The following is a 23571-nucleotide window of genomic DNA, read 5'->3' as shown; positions in this document are numbered from 1 at the left end:
TGACTGCACTGGTGGGAACCAGGACATTAGAATTCAGAATTTTTAGAAAAAAATAAATTTAAAACGCACTGGACTGCATCTGGTGTGAACCGGCCCTAAATAACGAATTAAAAAAAAAAATATGTAAAAAAAATATAATAAATAATTTTTAGTTCCCAGCGGTTTCCCTTTTCTCTAATTACGAAACGTCTCGTTATGATTCAGGAAAGGAAGTAGAAGAGTAAACCAATGATCAGTCATCCATTGGCCAAAGCAAATTCTGTCTGCCGAGTACGCACATTGGATTGTGTAACACTATTGGGAAGCCAAGGGAACCGACCTCCACATGACGCTGTTTCCTTTTTACTTTTAATTTACTTTTTTTTTTTTTTTTTTTGCTTTTCTGTTCACTTTTCACCATTTTCTCACTTTGACATCCCAACTTTACATTTCAAACTTTGATACAGGGCATCCAGAAAGTATTCACAGAGCTTCACTTTTTCCACGTTTTGTTATGTTACAGCCTTATTCCAAAATAGATTAAATTGATTATTTTCCTCAAAATTCTGCAAAGAATCCCCCATGATGACAATGTGAGAGAAGCTTGTTTGAAATCTTTGCAAATTTATTAAAAATAAAAAAGGAAAAAAAATCTAATGTACAGAAGTATCACAGTCTCCTCCCATGTACACAAGTATCACAGGCTCCTCCCATGTACACAAGTATCACAGGCTCCTCCCATGTACATAAGTATCACAGTTTCCTCCCCTGTACATAAGTATCACAGGCTCCTCCCATGTACATAAGTATCACAGACTCCTCCTCCCATGTACATAAGTATCACAGGCTCCTCCTCCCATGTACATAAGTATCACAGACTCCTCCTCCCATGTACATAAGTATCACAGGCTCCTCCTCCCATGTACATAAGTATCACAGACTCCTTCCCTGTACATAAGTATCACAGGCTCCTCCGTACATGGGAGAACCCTAACAGAAAATCCCTAATATTGACCTCTAACCCTAATCCTAACCCCAAATCTAATATTAACCCCTAATCCCAACAGATAACCCTAATATCAACCCCTAATCCTAAACCCTAATATTGACCTCTAATCCTAACTCCTAACCCTAATTTTAACCTCTAACCCTCATATTAACCCCAAACCCTAATCCTAACAGATAACCTTAATGTTAACCCCTATCTTTAAACCCTAATATTGACCTCTAATCCCAACCCCTAATCCTACACAGGTTGAACTGGATGGATTGTTGTCTTTATTCAACCTTACCAACTATGTAACCCATAATCCTAACAGATAACCCTAACATTACAAACTAACCCTAAGATTGACCTCTAGCCCTAATCCTAATATTGACCTCTAACCCTAATCTTAACCCCTAACCCTAATATTAACCGCAAACCCTAATCCTAATATTGGCCTCTAACCCTAATCCTAACCCTAATATTAACCGCAAACCCTAATCCTAATATTGGCCTCTAACCCTAATCCTAATATTGGCCTTTAACCCTAATCTTAACCCCTAACCCTAATATTAACCCCAAACCCTAATCCTAATATTGGCCTCTAACTCCAATCCTAACCCTAATATTAACCGCAAACCCTAATCCTAATATTGGCCTCTAACCCCAATCCTAACCCTAATATTAACCGCAAACCCTAATCCTAATATTGGCCTCTAACCCTAATCCTAATATTGGCCTCTAACCCTAATCTTAACCCCTAACCCTAATATTAACCCAAAACCCTAATCCTAATATTGGCATCTAATCCTAACCCTTAACCCTAATATTAACCCCAAACCCTAATCCTAATATTGGCCTCTAACCCCAATCCTAACCCTAATATGAACCGCAAACCCTAATCCTAATATTGGCCTCTAACCCTAATCCTAATATTGGCCTCTAACCCTAATCTTAACCCCTAACCCTAATATTAACCCAAAACCCTAATCCTAATATTGGCATCTAACCCTAATCCTAACCCTTAACCCTAATATTAACCCCAAACCCTAATCCTAATATTGGCCTCTAACCCCAATCCTAACCCTAATATTAACCGCAAACCCTAATCCTAATATTGGCCTCTAACCCTAATCCTAATATTGGCCTCTAACCCTAATCCTAATATTGGCCTCTAACCCCAATCCTAACCCTAATATTAACCCCAAACCCTAATCCTAATATTGGCCTCTAATCCTAACCCTAATATTAACCCCAAACCCTAATCCTGACATTGACTTCTAATCCTAACAGATAACCCTAAAATTAACCTCCAATCCTAACCCCCTAACATTAACCCCTAACCTAACAAACTAAATACAATTAATAAATTAATTATAAAAAATGAATTAATAAAACAATAAAATTAAGTAAATAATAAATAAGATAAATAAATTAGCCCCGTAACCTTTAACCCCTAACCTTTTAAGCCCTTAAAAATAAACATAAAATAAATAATAATACATAAATAAAAGCATATGAAAAAGCTGAAAAACGTAGCATCAAATGATGAAACGGATGATATTTTTCTCTACTGGCTATTAAAAATAATGGCAAAGCTAAAAAACACGCCTACAAACTCCCCCAAAAAAAGCCAGGAAAAAATGCTGAAAAACCCGACGCCCAGCTGTGAGTGAAGCCTAATAGACCCACATTGTGAAAGTGAAGCTGAACTACCTGAATACACCCCAAGGGTCTATAAAGTATTGACACGGGCGGGGGAGGGGGTGTTGAATCTGGGGAAGGCCATCTTAAAGGGCCCCTACCACCTAGAAAAGTATCACTGGGCTTCCTGGAATTCCCCCGGAGGATGTTTTCGGTCTGGTTAGAGTTGCTCATCCTTGTAGAAGGGCAGACGTTCCCAGGAACGGCGTCTTCTCACAACCTTATCTGTAGCAAGGACACTGCAAGGCTGATTGGCTGAGAGATTGGAGGAGTTTCACACAATGAATTCGCTTCAGTTATCCAATCATTCAAAATAAGTCAAGTGGCTCTATCGGCACTTGTTCACACTTGTTGTCATTGGGGGAAGGGGGGGGGGGAGGTGGCAGGGGGCGTGGTCCTGAGAGTTTCCCGCGCCGCATTGAAATCGCACTCATGCGTTTCCCGCACCGCATTGAAATCGCACTGATGCGTTTCCCGCACCGCATTGAAATCGCACTCCGTTCATGCGATTCCGTCACCGGTGTCAATGCTAACTTGACAACACCCCAAACGCAGGTCGCAAAATGCAGTGCGATTGCAAGAATCTGTTGTGAACATCTCTGCCATCCAATTCCGCTGTGGTAAAATTTATACCCCATGTTGCGTTGGGTGGGCAGTCCTGCCGCTAAGCGTCACCCATTCAGCTGAATAGTGCCGGTGTTCTGCCATATAGTGTCCGGCCATCATATAGCGTCCGCCCCGTAGTGCGCATGCTCAGTACGGAGCAGACGAAGCTTCGGAAAATCTCCGAAGCTGAATGGCGCCTGCGCCGTGAGTGGAGGTGGTAGCCCCACCATCCAAGCGGACATAGGGTTGTGAATATTAGAGGGCCCCTCGCGGGCGAGCTTCGCTCGCCACGCTTCGGGCTTGGCCTCACTTCGCTCGGCTCTTTTACATTCCTACTCTATGTCCACTTGGATGGTGGGGATGGAACCTGGACTCATGGCGCAGGCGCCGTTCATCCTCGGCAATTTTCGGAATCTGTGTTGCTGTGAACTGCGCACGGGGGACCTTATATGATAGGACACCGGCACGCCACAACACACAAAGCCCCGGTTCACATGTATGCAGAAAACGCAGCAAATCTGGAGCATTTCCCGCTCCCCATTGAAATCGCACTCCATTCATGTGATCTGCCACCGGTGTCCATGTTAAATTGACAAAACCCCCCTCCCCTCCCAAAAAAACGCTGCAAAACGCAGTGCGATTGCAAGAAATGTGTGAACACCCATGCCAGCCAGTCCCCGCTGGAAGAGAGCCAATGACAGAGCATGGTGATGAGGATTCCAGGAACCCGTTCTTACAGTCTGAGTACCGTTGCCATGGCTGGAAGGAAAATAAGTTTGCTGTTGTTTTGTCAGTTACAGAGAATTCTAGCCGGCTGCAGATTACAATGGAAGGGATATTTTTAGTTACATTAAAGAAGATAGAAAGCCGATCTGATAAAGCATTGTGCGTCATAAAACTACAATCCGTTTTTACTAGAGTTCTAGTTTGCACCTCTTGCACTGCTGATCTCCTGCGGCATCTTTACAGCCACTACAGATTTATAAAGACTGAAAAATGACACTTTATATCGCATGAAGTTTATTGTTGAAGATTTTAGCAATTGGGTTTGAATGACAAAAGAGCTTTGTAGAAATTATTTGTCGATTCATAATATTTGTGGGAATGCAGGCAGTGTGTAGTCAGTGTGCAGGGTTATATGGTCAGTTTGGAGGTGGTGTGCAGTGAGAATGTACATAGTTAGTAAGGTTGAATAAAGACACCAGTCCAACCTGAGCGAGTGTCTACAATTGTCCCTATCCCTGAACATTACACGGTCCCTACCCTCAAGAAGCCCACAATCCAAGGTCCCCATTCATATACTAGGGGCCACTTTTGGACAAGCCAATTAACCTACCTGCATGTCTTTAGAGTGTGGGAGGAAACTGGAGTACCCGGAGGAAACCCACGCAGGCACAGGGAGAACATGCAAACTCCAGGCAGGTAGTGTTGTGGTTGGGATTTGAACCAGCAACCCTTTTTACTGCTGGGTAAGAGTGCTAACCACTACACCACTGTGCTGAATGTAGTCTGTGGGCAGTGGGAATGCAGGTGGTGTGCAGGTGGTGTGCAGTGGGATTGCAGTCAGTGTGCAGTGGGAATGCAGCCAGTGGGCAGTGGGAATGCAGGTGGTGTGCAGTGGGAATGCAGGCGGTGTGCAGTGGGAATGCAGGCAGTGTGCAGTGGGATTGCAGTCAGTGGGCAGTGGGAATGCAGCCAGTGGGCAGTGGGAATGCAGCCAGTGGGCAGTGGGAATGCAGCCAGTGTGCAGTGGGAATGCAGCCAGTGGGCAGTGGGAATGCAGGCGGTGTGCAGTGGGAATGCAGGCGTGTGTACAGGGGAATGCAGGCGGTGTGTAGGGGAATGCAGGCGGTGTGCAGTGGGAATGCAGTTGGTGTGCATTGGGAATGCAGCCGGTGTGCAGTGGGAATGCAGGCAGTGTGCAGTGAGAATGCAGGCGGTGGGCAGTGGGAATGCTGGCAGTGTGCAGTGGGAATGCTGGCAGTGTGCAGTGGGAATGCTGGCAGTGTGCAGTGGGATTGCAGGTGGTGTGCAGTGGGATTGCTGTCAGTTTGCAGTGAGAACGCAGCCAGTGGGCAGTGGGAATGCAAGCAGTGTGCAGTGGGAATGCAGCCAGTGGGCAGTGGGAATGCAGCCAGTGGGCAGTGGGAATGCAGGCGGTGTGCAGTGGGAATGCAGGCGGTGTGCAGTGGGAATGCAGGCGGTGTGTACAGGGAATGCAGGCGGTGTGTAGGGGAATGCAGGCGGTGTGTAGGGGAATGCAGGCGGTGTGCAGTGGGAATGCAGTTGGTGTGCAGTAGGAATGCAGGCGGTGTGCAGTGAGAATGCAGGCGGTGGGCAGTGGGAATGCTGGCAGTGTGCAGTGGGAATGCTGGCAGTGTACATTAGGAATGCTGGTGGTGTGCAGTGGGAATGCAGGCAGTTTGGTGTTAATAAGCAGGCGGTGTGCAGATGGAATGCAGGCAGTTTGCAGTTAGTAAGCAGTCGGTTTTCAGTGGGTTTAACCCGAGTGTGCAGCAATCTGGCGTAATGTAACATGTGGCGGTGTGTAGCCTGTGCCCTCCCCAGCCGGGGACCCCTCATCCTCTGATGCTGCTTCTGGTGTTTAAATAGTGTGTGAGGATCTCCCATTGGCTGAGCAGAGCACATCCTTCCTCCTGCTGATGTCACACACATTGGGGAACTGAGGAGGCTGCATCACTGGGGAGGGGGCTTCCTGCAGCCAGCACTGGGGGCAGACACAAAGATTGCTGTGCTGCAGAGAGTACAGGCTCCTCACTCCTCTCCACTCAGCCATAAGGATCGCTCTGCAGCTGGATCTGGGAGAAGAGTGCTCTGCTGCAGGTTCTGAAGGATTGCTCTGCAGCTGGGCTCTGCTACAAGAACTGCTCTGCAACTGGGTCTGGTGCTGTAAAGGACTGGACTGTGTCTGGGGAGGTGAAGGACTGGACTGGGTCTGTGCTCTGCAGCTGGGTCTGGTACTGTGAAGGACTGGACTGGGTCTGGGGAGGTGAAGGACTGGACTGGGTCTGTGCTCTGCAGCGGGGTCTGGGGAGTTGAAGGACTGGACTGGTTTGGCATTGCTCTGCAGCTGGGATAAAGGACTGCACTGGGACTGGTTGAGGTCTGCAGCTGGTTCTGCTGGAGTGAAGGACTGGGCTTGTTGTGGCGGAGCTCTGCAGCTGGGTCGGGGGGCTGCCTTTGTGTTGGGACCGCTGTGTGCCCCCCTTTATGGCTGCAGTGCTGTGATCAGCGGATAATCTTCAGCTGGCCCCTCTGTGCCCCCCGATGATGCTGGCCGAGGTCTGACATCCACTTATGTTCTCTAGAGGAGTCTACATCAGGAGCCTATTCTTCATCTAGGGTACCCCCCCCCAAAAAAAACTCATCACCCACCCTGTGCTCCTCACTGCTCTCCCTGACGCCCCGATATCATGCTGCTGAAGGAGTACCGGATCTGCATGCCCCTGACTGTGGAAGAGGTAAGAGGTGATCTCCGGGTCACTGGGGGGTTAATGGGGTACCATGGATCTGCTCCATTGTCTTCTGTGTGGCAATAACCTGCTTAGCGATGTGATGAGTAACGTGGTACAAGTACTAGTCACCGGTGCTAGTAGAACCTTCTTCTAGTACCAGTACCTAGTACTTCTAGTACTTTGTATTGTGTGTAACCCATCGTCTTCTATTCCCTATGGACAGTAATCCAGTGATGGTGGCATTCTTCTCTTATCAATAACTGGATCAGTGCTGGACTGGGATCATTTAATTCCTCCGTAATCCATTGCAATGGTAACTAATGCAGTGCTGGTTGCGGTTAAGTCTGCTCTAGTACTACGCAGAATTCTCTAGTATCATTAACCCTGTCAGTGCTGTAACTGTTGAGAGTGTTTGGTACTATGAACCCTGCCATAAAATCATCCTTTAGTTCTTGGGTACTGGTGACTGGTATTGGTACATTGATAGTAGTGAGTACTGGTGACTGGCATTGGTACATTGATACCAGTGAGTACTGGTACTGGTGACTGGTATTGCTACATTGATAGTAGTGAGTACTGGTATTGGTACATTGATAGTAGTGAGTACTGGTGACTGGCATTGGTACATTGATACCAGTGAGTACTGGTGATTGGTATTGGTACATTGATACCAGTGAGTACTGGTACTGTTGACTGGTATTGATACCAGTGAGTACTGGTACTGGTGACCGGTATTGGTACATTGATAGTAGTGAGTACTGGTACTGGTGACTGGTATTGGTACATTGATACCAGTGAGTACTGGTACTGGTGACCGATATGGATACCAGTGAGTACTGGTACTGGTGACTGGTATTGGTACATTGATACCAGTGAGTACTGGTACTGGTGACTGGTATTGATACCAGTGAGTACTGGTACTGGTGACCGGTATTGGTACATTGATAGTAGTGAGTACTGGTACTGGTGACTGGTATTGGTACATTGATACCAGTGAGTACTGGTACTGGTGACCGATATGGATACCAGTGAGTACTGGTACTGGTGACCGGTATTGGTACATCGATACCAGTGAGTACTGGTACTGGTGACTGGTATTGGTACATCGATACCAGTGAGTACTGGTGACCGATATGGATACCAGTGAGTACTGGTACTGGTGACTGGTATTGGTACATTGATACCAGTGAGTACTGGTACTGGTGACCGGTATTGGTACATTGATACCAGTGAGTACTGGTGACCGGTATTGGTACATCGATACCAGTGAGTACTGGTACTGTTGACTGGTATTGGTACATTGATACCAGTGAGTACTGGTGACCGGTATTGGTACATTGATACCAGTGAGTACTGGTACTGGTGACTGGTATTGGTACATTGATACCAGTGAGTACTGGTACTGGTGACCGGTATTGGTACATTGATACCAGTGAGTGCTGGTACTGGTGACTGGTATTGGTACATTAATACCAGTGGGTACTGGTACTGGTGCAGTGCCGGGCCCAGATCCCACCATTCTGCGCCTCCTACTACTTTCTTGGTGGATTAAAGATCCCTCCAGGACTGCGCTGGGCACAATGAATGGTATCAGTGATATCATTCAGTCCCCTGCGCCTCTTCTAAACCCATTCAGTGCTGCCCCAGCTCCTGGGTATGTATGCGATGCTCTGTACATGGACTTCTCACTGGTAATTATTCTTTATTCTACAAGCACTTAGCAGCACTGTTAACCCTCCAGCTGCTGCTGTGCTAGAGAATCGTAGCGGTGAATGCATTACCATTACACTCTGTTAGGTAACACTTCATTCCTCCCCCAGCGACCGCCAATGTCTTTATAATGTCTTGTGATAGCCGAATATTTACACCTCCCCACCCCCAGGGATCTCAGACTTGCTATTTTCTCATGCACGTTCATTTTGTTTATTCAAAGGCTGCATGGGGTCAGGGAATGATAACAACTCATCTCAGGATCACTTACAGATTTCTGGGTTATTGTACTTATAGATCAGTGGTCTCCAAACTGTGGGCCGGGGGAGGGGGGGGGGGTCGGGACAGATGTGGCCCTCTACTTGCATTTATCTGGCCCTTAGGGCACTATTTCATCCACTGATACCTACAATGGGGCATAATGCCCCCCACTGAGACCAGTGAAGGGGCACAATTCCTCCCACTGACACCAAGGATGGGGCACAATTTTTCCCACTAACATCAAGGATGGGGCATAGTTCCCACCCTCTGCTTGCTTTTATCCAGCCCTTGGGGAACTATTTCATCCACTGATACCAACAATGGGGCATAATTCCCCTCACTGAGACCAGTAAAGGGGCACAATTCCTCCCACTGACACCAAGGATGGGGCATAATTTCCCCCACTGAGGCGCTAGTCCTCCCACCACCATTGAAAGGGGCACAATTTCTCCCAATAACACCAACAATTGGTTCCACTGACACCAAGGTTGGGGCACAATTCCTCCCACTGACACCACAATGGGGCACAATTCCCACCCTCTGCTTGCTTTTATCCAGCCCTTGGGGCACTATTTCATCCCCTGATACCAACAATGGGGCATAATTCCCATCCAAATTAGACCAATGATAGGGCACAATTCCTCCAATGACACCAAAGATAGGGCACAATGCTTCCCACTGACACCAAGGATGGGGCTCAACTCCTCCCACCGACACCAACAATGGGGCATAATTCCCCCCACTAAGACCTGTGAAGTTGCACAATTCCTCCCATCAACCCCATTGATTGGGGCACAATTCCACCCACTGACACCAAGGACGGGGCATTGTTTTTCCCCACCGATGACGGGACCTTTTCTACTTCCAATGGCCACAGTCCAGCCCCCCTAAAGTCTGAGGAACAGTGAACTGGCCCCTTGTTATAGAAGTTTGGAGACCCCTGCTATAGGTGACCCCCCCCCCATTCACCAGAGGAGGAAGAATGTGATAACACACATTTCTGCATTTTCTGATCAGGAAAAATAAATAGGAAGCAGCTTACCAAACATTGTTGCAAACTCATTTCTCTATTGTTACATTGTATCTTTATGTTGTGATTGTTTTGCATTGCTGTGGTTGTAGCACCGGATCCGAATCATTTGTAATGCCTGTGTTTACAATGGAAATAGCCGACATTCCGATGTCTGATGGATGTCCATAGGGGGGCGCTCTGCAGGCTTTTAACTGGATTCTGTCTTTACATTTAATAAACAGGTGCTATAGGCTACCTACCCTGTGGTATACAAAGGCATGAAGTCTTGCTAGTATAAGGACGGGGCAGGGTTGTGATTTGGGTGGTCGCTGGTTGCAGTCATGGCGTTGGTCTCTGCGTCACATTTAGGGGTGTCGAAGGTGTAAACTGTTGGTTAAGGCCAGACACACAAGGGTGTGTTTGCTCTATCAGTCATGGTCGCCCCGCTGCTATTCGCTGCACACAGGAAACAATGTATCGGGTAGAAGCGATCACCCGATCACAAAAATTTAAGGTGAAGTCAATGAGATAAACAAACCTATACATGAACTGCTTTAGGATTTATAAGCGTGTTCATCCAGTCCTGTAATTCATACAGACCTGCAGACTACTCAACACATTCAGTTGTGCCAGGGGCTCTGATTGGGCAAACACTGATGAAGTCATCTCCATGTGCCCCCCTCTTGTAAGCATCTTTCCAGGGTTAGACTGACAGCCCTGCAGAGACACAAGACCCTCTCTGACCCCTGATGCTGGCCGCTCCTCTCCCAGTCTCAGTGCTGCTGTGCAGAGAAGATGATATGAAGACAGATTGATGTACTTTTGCCAGCTGCATGTAATTATACATTAAAGGAGAAGTATGGGGAAATCTGGTTTGGCTGTACTTCTCCTGTAGATCACCGGTGTGCAGTTCGCTCTGCACTTCTATGACCTGTTTTTGCTGAAGCCCGCTGTCTGCTGATGTCACTGAGCCGGTCCAGGCTGGGGAAAGGTTTTCGACCATACGGTTGGGATCCGCCCACTTGCCTGGGGCGAGCTGCTGAGAGCCTGGGCCAGCCTCTTCTGCCCCCTCCACAGCCCAATGCTACAGTGAGTGTGGGGGGCCAAAGCTGAGTGCCTGAGCCGGCTGCTCCCGCCCCCTCCACAGCCCAGCACTCCAGTGAGTGTGGGGGGTCAGAGCAAAGAGCCAATGAGTGCCTGAGCCGGCTGCTCCCGCCCCCTCCACAGCTCAGCGCTTTAGTGAGTGTGGGGGGACAGAGCAAAGAACTGCTGAGAGCTTGAGCCAGCCGCTTCCACCCCCTCCATAGCCCAGCACTCCAGTGAGTGTGGGGGGTCAGAGCAAAGAGCCACTGAGAGCCTGAGCCAGCCGCTCCCACCCCCTCCATAGCCCAGAATTCCAGTTAGTGTGGGGGGTCAGAGCAAAGAGCCACTGAGAGCCTGAGCCGGCCGCTCCTGCGCACTCCACAGCCCAGCGCTCCAGTGAGTGGGGGGGTCAGAGCAGAGAGCCTGAGCCGGCTGCTCCCGCCCCCTCCACAGCCCAACGCTCCAGTGAGTGCGGGGGGGTCAGAGCTGAGAGCCCAAGCCGGCTGCTTCCGCCCCTCCACAGCCCAACGCTCCAGTGAGTGCGGGGGGTCAGAGCTGAGAGCCCAAGCCAGCTGCTTCCGCCCCCTCCACAGCCCAACGCTCCAGCAGTGAGTGCGGGGGGTCAGAGCTGAGAGCCCAAGCTGGCTGCTCCTGCCCTCTCCACAGCATAACTCTCCAGTGAGTGTGGGGGGTCAGAGCTGAGAGCCCAAGCTGGCTGCTTCCGCCCCCTCCACAGCCCAACGCTCCAGCAGTGAGTGCGGGGGGTCAGAGCTGAGAGCCCAAGCCGGCTGCTTCCGCCCCCTCCACAGCCCAACACTCCAGCAGTGAGTGCGGGGGGTCAGAGCTGAGAGCCCAAGCCGGCTGCTTCCGCCCCCTCCACAGCCCAACGCTCCAGTGAGTGCGGGGGGGTCAGAGCTGAGAGCCCAAGCCGGCTGCTTCCGCCCCCTCCACAGCCCAACGCTCCAGCAGTGAGTGCGGGGGGTCAGAGCTGAGAGCCCAAGCTGGCTGCTCCTGCCCTCTCCACAGCATAACTCTCCAGTGAGTGCGGGGGGTCAGAGCTGAGAGCCCAAGCCGGCTGCTTCCGCCCCCTCCACAGCCCAACGCTCCAGTGAGTGCGGGGGGGTCAGAGCTGAGAGCCCAAGCCGGCTGCTTCCGCCCCCTCCACAGCCCAACGCTCCAGCAGTGAGTGCGGGGGGGTCAGAGCTGAGAGCCCAAGCCGGCTGCTCCTGCCCTCGCCACAGTATAATGCTCCAGTGAATGCGGGGGTCAGAGCTGAGAGCCCGAGTCGGTTGCTCCTGCCCCCTCCACAGCCCAACGCTCCAGTGAGTGTAGGGGGGTCAGAGCTGAGAGCCCGAGCCGGCTGCTCCCGTCCCCTCCACAGCCCAGTGCTCCAGTAAGTGCGAGGGGTCAGAGCTGAGAGCCTGAGCCGGCTGCTCCCACCCCCTCCACAGCCCAGCGCTCCTGTGAACGAGGAGGGGTCAGAGCAGAGAGCTGCTGACTGACCTCAACCAGCTCTCTGTTTACAGAGCTCTGAGATCCGAGCGATCGGCGGTCTTTGATCGCTCGGTCCTCAGCCTTAGAGCCGTCCCGGGGACTGATGCTCCATCCACCTAATGTAAGTATGATTTAAAAAAAAAAAAAAAATACGTTTAAGGCCCCATTCACATTATGCAATTCCAAGTTGCGGAAAAAATCGCAAAACACACGTTTGGGGTGCCGTGATTCTTCCCCAAACAAGGTGCAATTCTGCAAATCACAGACGTTTAAAAAAAAAAAAAAAAATGACGCTAAGCTTGTCGCCCCCAAAAAGTATCTGGGGCTTCTGTTGGGGCAACAAACACTCATAGGGCAGCCAATAGAAGTGAATAGGCCGCTCTAATGTGCGACACGTGGAATCGCTTGAAAATGGCACAATTGCGAGCTGGAATACTTGTACTCGCCACGGGATATGTGGACAGCGCCTTTATGATTTTTTTAAAAAATGTTTTTAACTTCCTCACACCAGAGAGCCTCCCGGCCCTTTAAGAGATTTATGCCGCTGTGGGGGGCGGGGCTAAAGGTTTAATTGGCTGTTACGGCGGTCACGTGATCCACAAGCTTCTGGTCGGGTGTCGGGAGCGTGCGCCGCGCACGTGCTCTCGGCACGCCCGTATTAACGGCAATTTACGCAAACTGTTGGCGCCGTATAAATCCTGAATTCTAATAATAAAAATGTACAAGATCTATTTGTGGCCAATCGCGTGCGATTTCTACGAGCAGTGCGGCGATAAGAGACAGCGACATATTCAGCGACATAATCAGCAGAATGAAACATATTGATTTACAATGTATAAAACGAAAGTGTATTCTCATCTCATAGAGTAATAGCAGCACATTACACATTACATGCACCAGAACAATCAATGGGGCAGCAGCCTGGGGCGCCCCGTCTCAGGGGGGCAATACCACCAATTGTTTTACAATAATTGCCTTCAGTCATTTCCATTTGTCATTTTCCCTGATTCTCTCCAGTTATTTCACGCCGTAACTGCAGAGAAGGGGGCGTTGTGCGGGAGGGAATGAGGACGGGCGAGGACATGTCTGGCCCCTGACTCGCCCGATACATCCTTCATTCCAAAGCTGGAATTTAGTGTCGGGGGCTGGGAACACCCGGTGTAAGGAAACCCTCACAAACCACGTCTCCGGTCCGCTCCCTCTGGGCCGTTTGATATGTTATTTATTTTCCGCTATTAGCGGCCACTCCAATCAGCAATGTTTCAATAAAGTAAAACTTACAATGGCAGAACAAAAAAAAAAAGTAGGACGCGCTGAGTTTTTTTTCTGCGCTGAACTTGTACCAGAATGTGATAAAACGCATCAAAAATGCACCTAAACGCTTCGGAAAATGCATGTAAGGTGAAGAAAAAAAAAGAGGAAAAATGCACTGCAAAGCATCAAAAATGCACTAGAATGCAGCTAATTTAGGGATCTGCAATTAGCGGAACTACAAGTCCCATGAGGCATAAATAGTAGTAAGAAGAGCCGGCAAGACATCCTTGAAGTGTCGTTTATTGCTACATCAGAGTGACAATCAAACAATTAAAGCTGACGCGTTTCGGCAATAACCTAAGGCTGGCCATACACGTTCGGATTTTGTAAAGAATTTTCTTTTGAAAAACAGAAAATTTTGCGCGTTTTGTGATCGGACGGCGCCACCATTGATTTCGAAATTCAACCGACCGAGCCTTCCAATTTCACCTCCGTGTCGCTACAGAAAATAATTTTTTTCGCGGCCGGGAACTTTATTTTCTTTCCGGGAACTTTATTTTCTTGCACATGCGCATTTCTTTTTTTTTTTTTGGCTACATTTCTCACACGATTCTCCCATCACCGATTAGAAAGTCGTTCAAAATACTTCCAACGTGTCCGATTTACTCAAATTTAGTGGCCGTGCGGCTGTTGCTGCATCCCCACTAATGGTGCCAAATACCAACGAAAATACTTAGATACGATTTTCGAAAGAAAATTATTTCGAAATTCGACCCGTGCCTTAGTTGTAGATAGTTTGAAAAAGATATGGCAAGATATATATATATATTTGTTATTCTCTCACTGTTATAATAAACCGGCCAATAAAATTATAGACCGATCGTTTCTTTGTTGGTGGGCGAACGTACAAAATCAGCAGGGGGTCAAATACTTTTTCCCCTTGCTGTATGTGTATATGTGGACATTTGATTTATATTTGGACTTTCGTTTTTATTTATTTTACGATTATTGCAACTTTTTTATTTTTTTCACAAGGGCGGCCTATGTTTCTATTCTTTATCCTTATGGTATGCCCCTTTATTCTTTATCCATATGGTATGCCCCTTTATTCTTTATCCGTATGGTATGCCCCTTTATTCTTTATCTGTATGGTATGCCCTTTATTCTTTATCTGTATGGTATGCCCCTTTATTATTTTCCGTTTGATATGCCCCTTTATTCTTTATCCTTATGGCATGCCCCTTTATTCTTTATCTGTATGGTATGCCCCTTTATTATTTTCCGTTTGATATGCCCCTTTATTCTTTATCCTTATGGTATGCCCCTTTATTCTTTATCCGTATGGTATGCCCCTTTATTCTTTATCCGTATGGTATGCCCCTTTATTCTTTATCTGTATGGTATGCCCCTTTATTCTTTATCTGTATGGTATGCCCCTTTATTATTTTCCGTATGGTATGCCCCTTTATTCTTTATCCGTATGGTATGCCCCTTTATTATTTTCCGTATGGTATGCCCCTTTATTCTTAATCCGTATGGTATGCCCCTTTATTCTTTATCCGTATGGTATGCCCCTTTATTCTTTATCCGTATGGTATGCCCCTTTATTCTTTATCCGTATGGTATGCCCCTTTATTCTTTATCCGTATGGTATGCCCCTTTATTCTTTATCTGTATGGTATGCCCCTTTATTCTTTATCCGTATGGTATGCCCCTTTATTATTTTCCGTATGGTATGCCCCTTTATTCTTTATCCGTATGGTATGCCCCTTTATTCTTTATCCGTATGGTATGCCCCTTTATTCTTTATCCGTATGGTATGCCCCTTTATTATTTTCCATATGGTATGCCCCTTTATTCTTTATCCGTATGGTATGCCCCTTTATTATTTTCCGTATGGTATGCCCCTTTATTATTTTCCGTATGGTATGCCCCTTTATTCTTTATCCGTATGGTATGCCCCTTTATTCTTTATCCGTATGGTATGCCCCTTTATTCATTTTCCGTATGGTATGCCCCTTTATTCTTTATCCGTATGGTATGCCCCTTTATTATTTTCCGTATGGTATGCCCCTTTATTCTTTATCCGTATGGTATGCCCCTTTATTATTTTCCGTATGGTATGCCCCTTTATTCTTTATCCGTATGGTATGCCCCTTTATTATTTTCCGTATGGTATGCCCCTTTATTCTTTATCCATATGGTACGCCCCGTACCTATTTGCGTGCTGTGGCTTTTTCCTCACTTTATCTTTTTGTCTTTTTCTGTAGAGCTGAGTGTTTTTTTAGGTATGTATTGCCCCCTCCCCCTCGCCGACCTTCCAATCTCGGGGTCACACCCTGGGGCCGGTTTAGACAGGAGCTCGTTACATTTGGAATGTGGGAGGGAGAAGATGCAAACTCCATGCAGGTGGTGCCATGATGAAGATCGGAATTGGCGATGTCGGTGCTGCCGGGCGGAAATGCTCACCACTTATCCGCCGCACCGCCGACCTATCGGTGTGAGCGAGCGCGCTTCACCAACGCCGTATGTAGGGCAGCCGCTTCTTTTCATTGGGCTGCTCTCTGTGTGCGAGAAATGCAGGAAAACAAAGTCCCAAAAAAGCATTGAAGCGCACAGTGCTGCGGGAGAACGCCGCCCTTTGGCAGATGTGTGGGGGCACCATTAACAATTATTGGCACCAACCGCCCGTCTGCTAAAGGGCACCACATTCCTGGGCATGCTGGGGAAGAGCATGACTTCTACACATTCCTGATGTGCAGCAGTACGAGAACCTTTCACAGATATATATATATATATACACACACACATCAGTGCCCAGAAGTGGGGGGACTCTCCCTAGGATGAGATGATGTCTGCTGCAGGCAGGAGTAGGAATTTTCTCAGTCTCCCCTCCCCCCCGGTGATCAGACTGTACATTGTAACTTTGAGGAAATGACTCCTCCTCCTTCTACAAAGTTACATTGTACAGTCTGATCACTGGGGGAGGGGAGACTGAGGAAATGACTCCTCCTCCTTCTACAGTCTCCCCTCCCCCAGTGATCAGACTGTACATTGTAACTTTGTTGAAGGAGGAGGAGTCATTTCCCCAGTCTCCCCTCCCCTAGTGATCAGACTGTACACTGTGACTGTGTAGAAGGAGGAGGAGTAATTTCCTCAGTCTCCCCTCCCCCAGTGATCAGACTGTACATTGTAACTTTTAGAAGGAGGAGGAAGCATTTCCTCAGTCTCCCCTCCCCCAGTGATCAGACTGTACATTGTAACTTTTAGAAGGAGGAGGAAGCATTTCCTCAGTCTCCCCTCCCCCAGTGATCAGACTGTACATTGTAACTTTTAGAAGGAGGAGGAAGCATTTCCTCAGTCTCCCCCCCCCGATGATCTGACTGTACATTGTAACTTTGTAGAATAGGGAGGAGTCATTTCCTCAGTCTCCTCCCCCCAGTGATCAGACTGTACATTGTAACTTTGTTGAAGGAGGAGGAGTCATTTCCCCAGTCTCCCCTCCCCTAGTGATCAGACTGTACACTGTGACTGTGTAGAAGGAGGAGGAAGCATTTCCTCAGTCTCCCCCCCCCCGATGATCTGACTGTACATTGTAACTTTGTAGAATAGGGAGGAGTCATTTCCTCAGTCTCCTCCCCCCGGTGATCAGACTGTACATTGTAACTTTGTAGACGGAGGAGGAGTCATTTCCTCAGTCTCCTCCCCCCGGTGATCAGACTGTACATTGTAACTTTGTAGAATAGGGAGGAGTCATTTCCTCAGTCTCCTCCCCCCCGGTGATCAGACTGTACATTGTAACTTTGTAGAATAGGGAGGAGTCATTTCCTCAGTCTCCTCCCCCCCGGTGATCAGACTGTACATTGTAACTTTGTAGAAGGAGGCGGAGTCATTTCCTCAGTCTCCCCTCCCCCGGTGATCAGACTGTACATTGTAACTTTGTAGAAGGAGGCGGAGTCATTTTCTCAGTCTCCCCTCCCCCGGTGATCAGACTGTACATTGTAACTTTGTAGAAGGAGGCGGAGTCATTTCCTCAGTCTCCCCTCCCCCGGTGATCAGACTGTACATTGTAACTTAGGTGGAGGAGTCATTTCCTCAGTCTCCTCCCCCTGGTGATCAGACTGTACATTGTAACTTTGTAGAAGGAGGAGGAGTCATTTCCTCAGTCTCCTCCCCCAGTGATCAGACTGTACATTGTAACTTTGTAGAAGGAGGCGGAGTCATTTCCTCAGTCTCCCCTCCCCCGGTGATCAGACTGTACATTGTAACTTTGTAGCAGGGTGAGAGGCTGGAGCTGTCCGAAATCGCTGGGAGCCAATGGTGCTGCCAGATGGCGGATTATTACCATCAGCAAGGGGGATGGAGTGCCCCTCTGGGACAGTGGGGATGATTGACAATGGTGGATATTCTCGCTGGCTGTGAGCGCTTTCTGTCTGTTTTTACCTCCAGAGTCTCCTCTAGCTGGCGACCTCCTAAGGACAGCAGAACGATTATCTCTTTAGGGATCTATTTTCTATAGACGTATTTAATTGCCCCTCCCCCACACCTCCCTGTATAGCCAGATCCAGAGTGCGCTTTATCACCCCGCTGTCTGTATGAGGCTGCAGCATATTTATTTACACTTATATAAATAATATATATATAATTTTATTTTTGTATTTATCTCTAAGAAAAAGAAAAAAAAAAGTCTCCCCTTTAAGGCCGTTGGGAGGAAGTGACGTTTGCCGTCGCTTCCGTCATCCAACGTCATTAAGCCGAGTGGGGGGGGGGGGGGCGTCTTTCCAGCCTCTGAGGGGAGAGTATCGGCTCCACCGCTACCGACGGCTCCCATAAACGGCAGAGACAATCGGAGCGTGGCGGGAGGGGGGAGGGGCGCCTCTCCCTCCGCCGATAAAAGTGATCTTGCGGCGAATCCGCCGCTGAGACCGTTTTTAGCGCAAAGCAGACCATCCCTGCCATTTCAGAAAATACTAGGGGTTAGAGCCGCTATCTGCTGCCATAACAACGCTATTCAACGTCAAAGGATCAATGTACCGCTACGGCGGTTTGCGGTAAGTGGTTAATGTCCGATCTATCCGACACACTATCGCAGTCACGCTATAAGTCGCTGATTGCCGCCATTACTAGTAAAAAAAAAAAATAATAATAATTAAGAAATAAAAATTCGATAAATCTATCCCATAGTTTGTAGATGCAAAAACTTTTGCAGAAACCGACCAATAAACACTTATTGGGATTTGTTGTTTTTTTTTTTATTATTTTTTTTTTTTACCAAAAATATGTAGCAGAATACAGATTGGCCTAAATTGATGAAGAATTTAGATTTAAAAAAAAATTTATTGGATGTTTTGTAGCAGAACGTAAAAAATATTATTTTTTTTGTTTCAAAATTGTCAGACTTTTTTTTGTTTATTGTTTATTGTTTTTATATACATAAAAACAATAAACAAAAAAGGTCTGACAATTTTGAAACAAAAAAACAATATTTTTTACTTTCTGCTACAAAACATCCAATAAAAACATTTTAAAAATCGAAATTCTTCATCAATTTAGGCCAATCTGTATTCTGCTACATATTTTTGGTAAAAAAATAAATAAAAAAATTATCCCAATAAGTGTGTGTGTGTGTTTATGTGTGTGTGTGTGTATATATATATATATATAGATAGATAGATAGATAGATAGATAGATAGATAGATAGATATAGATATAGATAGATAGATATATATAGATAGATATATATATATATATATATATATATATATATATATATATATATATATATAATGTGTGTATATATTAAGAAATGCAGAGGTGATCAAATACCGCGACAAGAAATGTAAGAAAAAAAAATGACATCAATGTTATTTGGGTAGAGCGTCGCACGACCGCGCAATTGTCACTTAAAGTAACGCAGGTGCCGTGTCGCAAAAAATGGCCTGGTCATAAAGGGGTAGGGGGGTAAAATCTTCCAGGGCTGAAGTGGTTAATAAAGGACGGATGATTTCTCCCAATTTGGTTTTTGGAGCCAGTATGGACACGGTTTGTATCTCCAGCGCAGGTTCTTACGCTATCATTTCCATGGAAAGCGGGGGGGGGGGGGTCTTCAGCGGCGGCAGAGCAGCGGCTATCCGCTGATTGGATGGGAGCCGCTGCCTCTGAATGAAGGAGGATTAGGAAGAGGGGGAGGAGGGGCAGATTTCACCAAGCTCATTCACTCGCCGCTCGCTCAGTTCAGGAATCGGAGGCAGAATAATATTAATGGAAGGAACCATTCACAAAATCTAGGAGAGGCTCACACCGGCCACCCATAGGAACCAATCCTACAGATCTGAGTCATCCTCAATCCAACGCTCACATCTATTCTTATCCGGGGGGCCAGCACACCCCTGCAGAACGCTCTGCTGTGCAGACTATCGCCCCATCTCAGCTGCCACTTATGACCAATGGCAGCTATTATATTATACAAGATTTCTATATACAGTGGTGTGAAAAAGTGTTTGCCCCCTTCCTCATTTCCTGTTCCTTTGCATGTTTGTCACACTTAAGTGTTTCGGAACATCAAACCAATTTAAACAATAGTCAAGGACAACACAAGTAAACACAAAATGCAATTTGTAAATGAAGGTGTTTATTATTAAAGGTGAAAAAAAATCCAAACCATCATGGCCCTGTGTGAAAAAGTGATTGACAAACATGCAAAGGAACAGGAAATGAGGAAGGGGGCAAACACTTTTTCACACCACTGTAGTACTATAATAGTATTCAGGATTTATGTATAGTATTATACTATTATACTGGATTTCTACTGTATATAGTGTTATATTCTTATTCAGTATTATATGAATATTCAGGATTTCTATATAGTAATATACAGTGGTGAAAATAACGATCGGCTCCCCTGCAGACCACTTACATAGAAATGAAGGGTCCATCATTTTTATCAGAGGTGTATTTTATATGATGGAGACAGAATATCAACCAAAAATCCAGAAAAAACACACACGATACAAATGTTATAAAATGGAGATGCAGTTTGGTGAGTAAAATAAGTATTTGATCCCCAAGCAAAACATGACTTAGTAGTTGGTGGAGAAACCCTTGTTGGTGATCACAGAGGTCAGACGTTTCTTGTAGGTGGTGATGAGGTTTCCACACATCTCAGGAGGGTTTTTCTCCTCTCTTCTCTACAGATCTTCTCTAAATCCTTAAGGTTTCTTGGCAACTCAAAGTTTCAGCTCCTCCATAAATTTTCTATAGGATTAAGGTCTGGAGACTGGCTAGGCCACTCCGTGACCTTAATGTGCTTCTTCTTGAGCCACTCCTTTGTTGCCTTGGTGGTATGTTTTGGGTCGTTGTCATGCTGGAAGACCCGTCCATGACCCATCTCCAGTGTTCTGGGTGAGGGAAGAAGGTTCTCCTCCAAGATCTTACTATACATGGCCCCCGTCCATTGGCCCCTCAATGCGGCAAAGTCGGGCTGGACCTTTAGCAGAGAAACAGCCCCAAAGCATCATGTTCCCCCCTCCATGTGTGACTGTAAAGATGGTGTTCATGTTCCCCCCTCCGTGTGTGACTGTAGGGATGGTGTTCATGTTCCCCCCTCCGTGTGTGACTGTAGGGATGGTGTTCATGTTCCCCCCTCCGTGTGTGACTGTAGGGATGGTGTTCATGTTCCCACCTCCGTGTGTGACTGTAGGGATGGTGTTCATGTTTCCCCCTCCGTGTGTGACTGTAGGGATGGTGTTCATGTTCCCACCTCCGTGTGTGACTGTAGGGATGGAGTTCTTAGGGTCATAGTCAGCATTTTTCTTCCTCCAAACACAGCGAGTTGAGTTAATGCCAAAAAGCTAAATTTTGGTCTCATCTGACCACAGAACTTTCTCCCAATCATGGATCTCTCTGAATCATTCAGACGGACCTGTACATGGGCCTTCTTGAGAAGCGGGACCTTGTGGGGGCTGCAGGATTTCAATCCATGGTGGTGTATTGTGTTACCAATGGTTTGTTTGGTGACTGTGGTCCCAACTGCCTTGAGATCCTTCACAAGCTCCTCCCGTGTAGTTCTGGGCGGATCCCTCACTTTTCTCATGACCATCCTCACCCAATGAGGAGAAATCTTCCATGGAGCTTCAGACCGAGGGCAATGGTTATTTTGTATTTCTTCCATTTGCGAAGAATCGCAGGTGTCTCATTCTCATCGAGCTTCTTGTTGATGGTCTCGTAGCCCATTCCACCCTTGTGCAGGTCTACAATCTTGTCCCTGAAGTCCTCTGACAGATCTTTGGTCTTCCCCATGATGGTGAGGATTGGATGGAAGAGATTCTGTGGACGGGAGTCTTCTATACACGAGTTGTCGTTAAGAGAACCTTCTTACATTGACAGGACTAATCTGTGTACCACATGAGCACCTACTGGAGCCAGTCTGTGGGGGGCAGAATTATTGTTGGTTGGTAAAGGAGCAAATACTTATTTTACTCCATTTATAACATTTGTATCATGTTTTCTGGATTTTTGGTTGATATTCTGTCTCCATCATATAAAATACACCTCTGATAACAATGATAGACCTTTCATCGACTACTGTAGCCTGTCTCATAATGGGCACAGCGGGTGTACAGATCGGGGAACCCAGCACAAGGAATGACGGGAACCCCTCATAATGGGCACAGCGGGTGTACAGACTTGGGAACTCAGCACAGGGATGGTGGTAACCTCTCCTAATGGGCACAGCGGGTGTACAGACACGGGAACTCAGCACAGGGATGGTGGGAACCCCTCATAATGGGCACAGCGGGTGTACAGACACGGGAACTCAGCACAGGGATGGTGGGAACCCCTCATAATGGGCACAGCGGGTGTACAGACACGGGAACTCAGCACAGGGATGGTAGGAACCCCTCATAATGGGCACAGCAGGTGTACAGACCCGGGAACTCAGCACAGGGGTGGTGGGAACCCCTCATAATGGGCACAGCGGGTGTACAGACCCGGGAACTCAGCACAGGGATGGTGGGAACCCCTCATAATGGGCACAGCGGGTGTACAGACCCGGAAACTCAGCACAGGGATGGGGGGAACCCCTCATAATGGGCACAGTGGGTGTACAGACCCGGGAACTCGGCACAGGGATGGTGGGAACCCCTCATAATGGGCACAGCAGGTGTACAGGCCTGGGAACCCCTCATGATGGGCACAGCGGGTGTACAGACCCAGGAACTCAGCACATGGATGGTGGGAACCCCTCATAATGGGCACAGCGGGTGTACAGACCCGGGAACTCAGCACAGGGATGGTGGGAACCCCTCATAATGGGCACAGCGGGTGTACAGACCTGGGAACTCAGCACAGGGATGGTGGGAACCCCTCATAATGGGCACAGCGGGTGTACAGACCCGGGAACTCAGCACAGGGGTGGTGGGAACCCCTCATAATGGGCACAGCGGGTGTACAGACCCGGGAACTCAGCACAGGGATGGTGGGAACCCCTCATAATGGGCACAGCGGGTGTACAGACCCGGGAACTCAGCACAGGGATGGTGGGAACCCCTCATAATGGGCACAGCGGGTGTACAGACCCGGGAACTCAGCACAGGGATGGTGGGAACCCCTCATAATGGGCACAACGGGTGTACAGACCCGGGAACTCAGCACAGGGATGGTGGGAACCCCTCATAATGGGCACAGCGGGTGTACAGACCCGGAAACTCAGCACAGGGATGGTGGGAACCCCTCATAATGGGCACAGCGGGTGTACAGACCCGGGAACTCAGCACAGGGATGGTGGGAACCCCTCATAATGGGCACAGCGGGTGTACAGACCCGGGAACTCAGCACAGGGATGGTGGGATCTTCTCAGCCACTTCTTCCACATTTAACGTCTTCTCTTCACGGAGGAGCACAGTGGAGTTCCATCATCTTGGCCCCCAACTCCATTTTCAGCATCTGACGGGAAGTGTAGATTGCACTTTTCATGTACCCCAAACTGCACATAAATACAAAAAGAA

At 47.7% G+C, this 23571-nt stretch overlaps 1 protein-coding gene across 1 annotated transcript in view; it reads left to right on the top strand.

The window, feature by feature from the left end:
• Positions 1-5961: 5961 nt before the first annotated feature.
• PITPNC1 (phosphatidylinositol transfer protein cytoplasmic 1) overlaps positions 5962-23571 on the top strand; it is a 196492-nt gene continuing 178882 nt past the window's right edge. Inside the window, exon 1 of the mRNA XM_077460645.1 lies at positions 5962-6756. Coding sequence (XP_077316771.1) covers positions 6709-6756 — 48 coding nt within the window. The 5' untranslated portion in view covers positions 5962-6708. The remainder of the gene's footprint in view (positions 6757-23571) is intronic.

Source organism: Lithobates pipiens, unplaced genomic scaffold (assembly GCF_037356315.1).
Source record: "Lithobates pipiens isolate NorthernLeopardFrog02 unplaced genomic scaffold, aLitPip1_a1.2 Scaffold_28, whole genome shotgun sequence".
Lineage (NCBI taxonomy): Eukaryota > Metazoa > Chordata > Amphibia > Anura > Ranidae > Lithobates > Lithobates pipiens.
The sequence above is the reverse complement of the archived record's forward strand: the minus strand, read 5'-3'. Positions and strand labels throughout refer to the sequence as shown.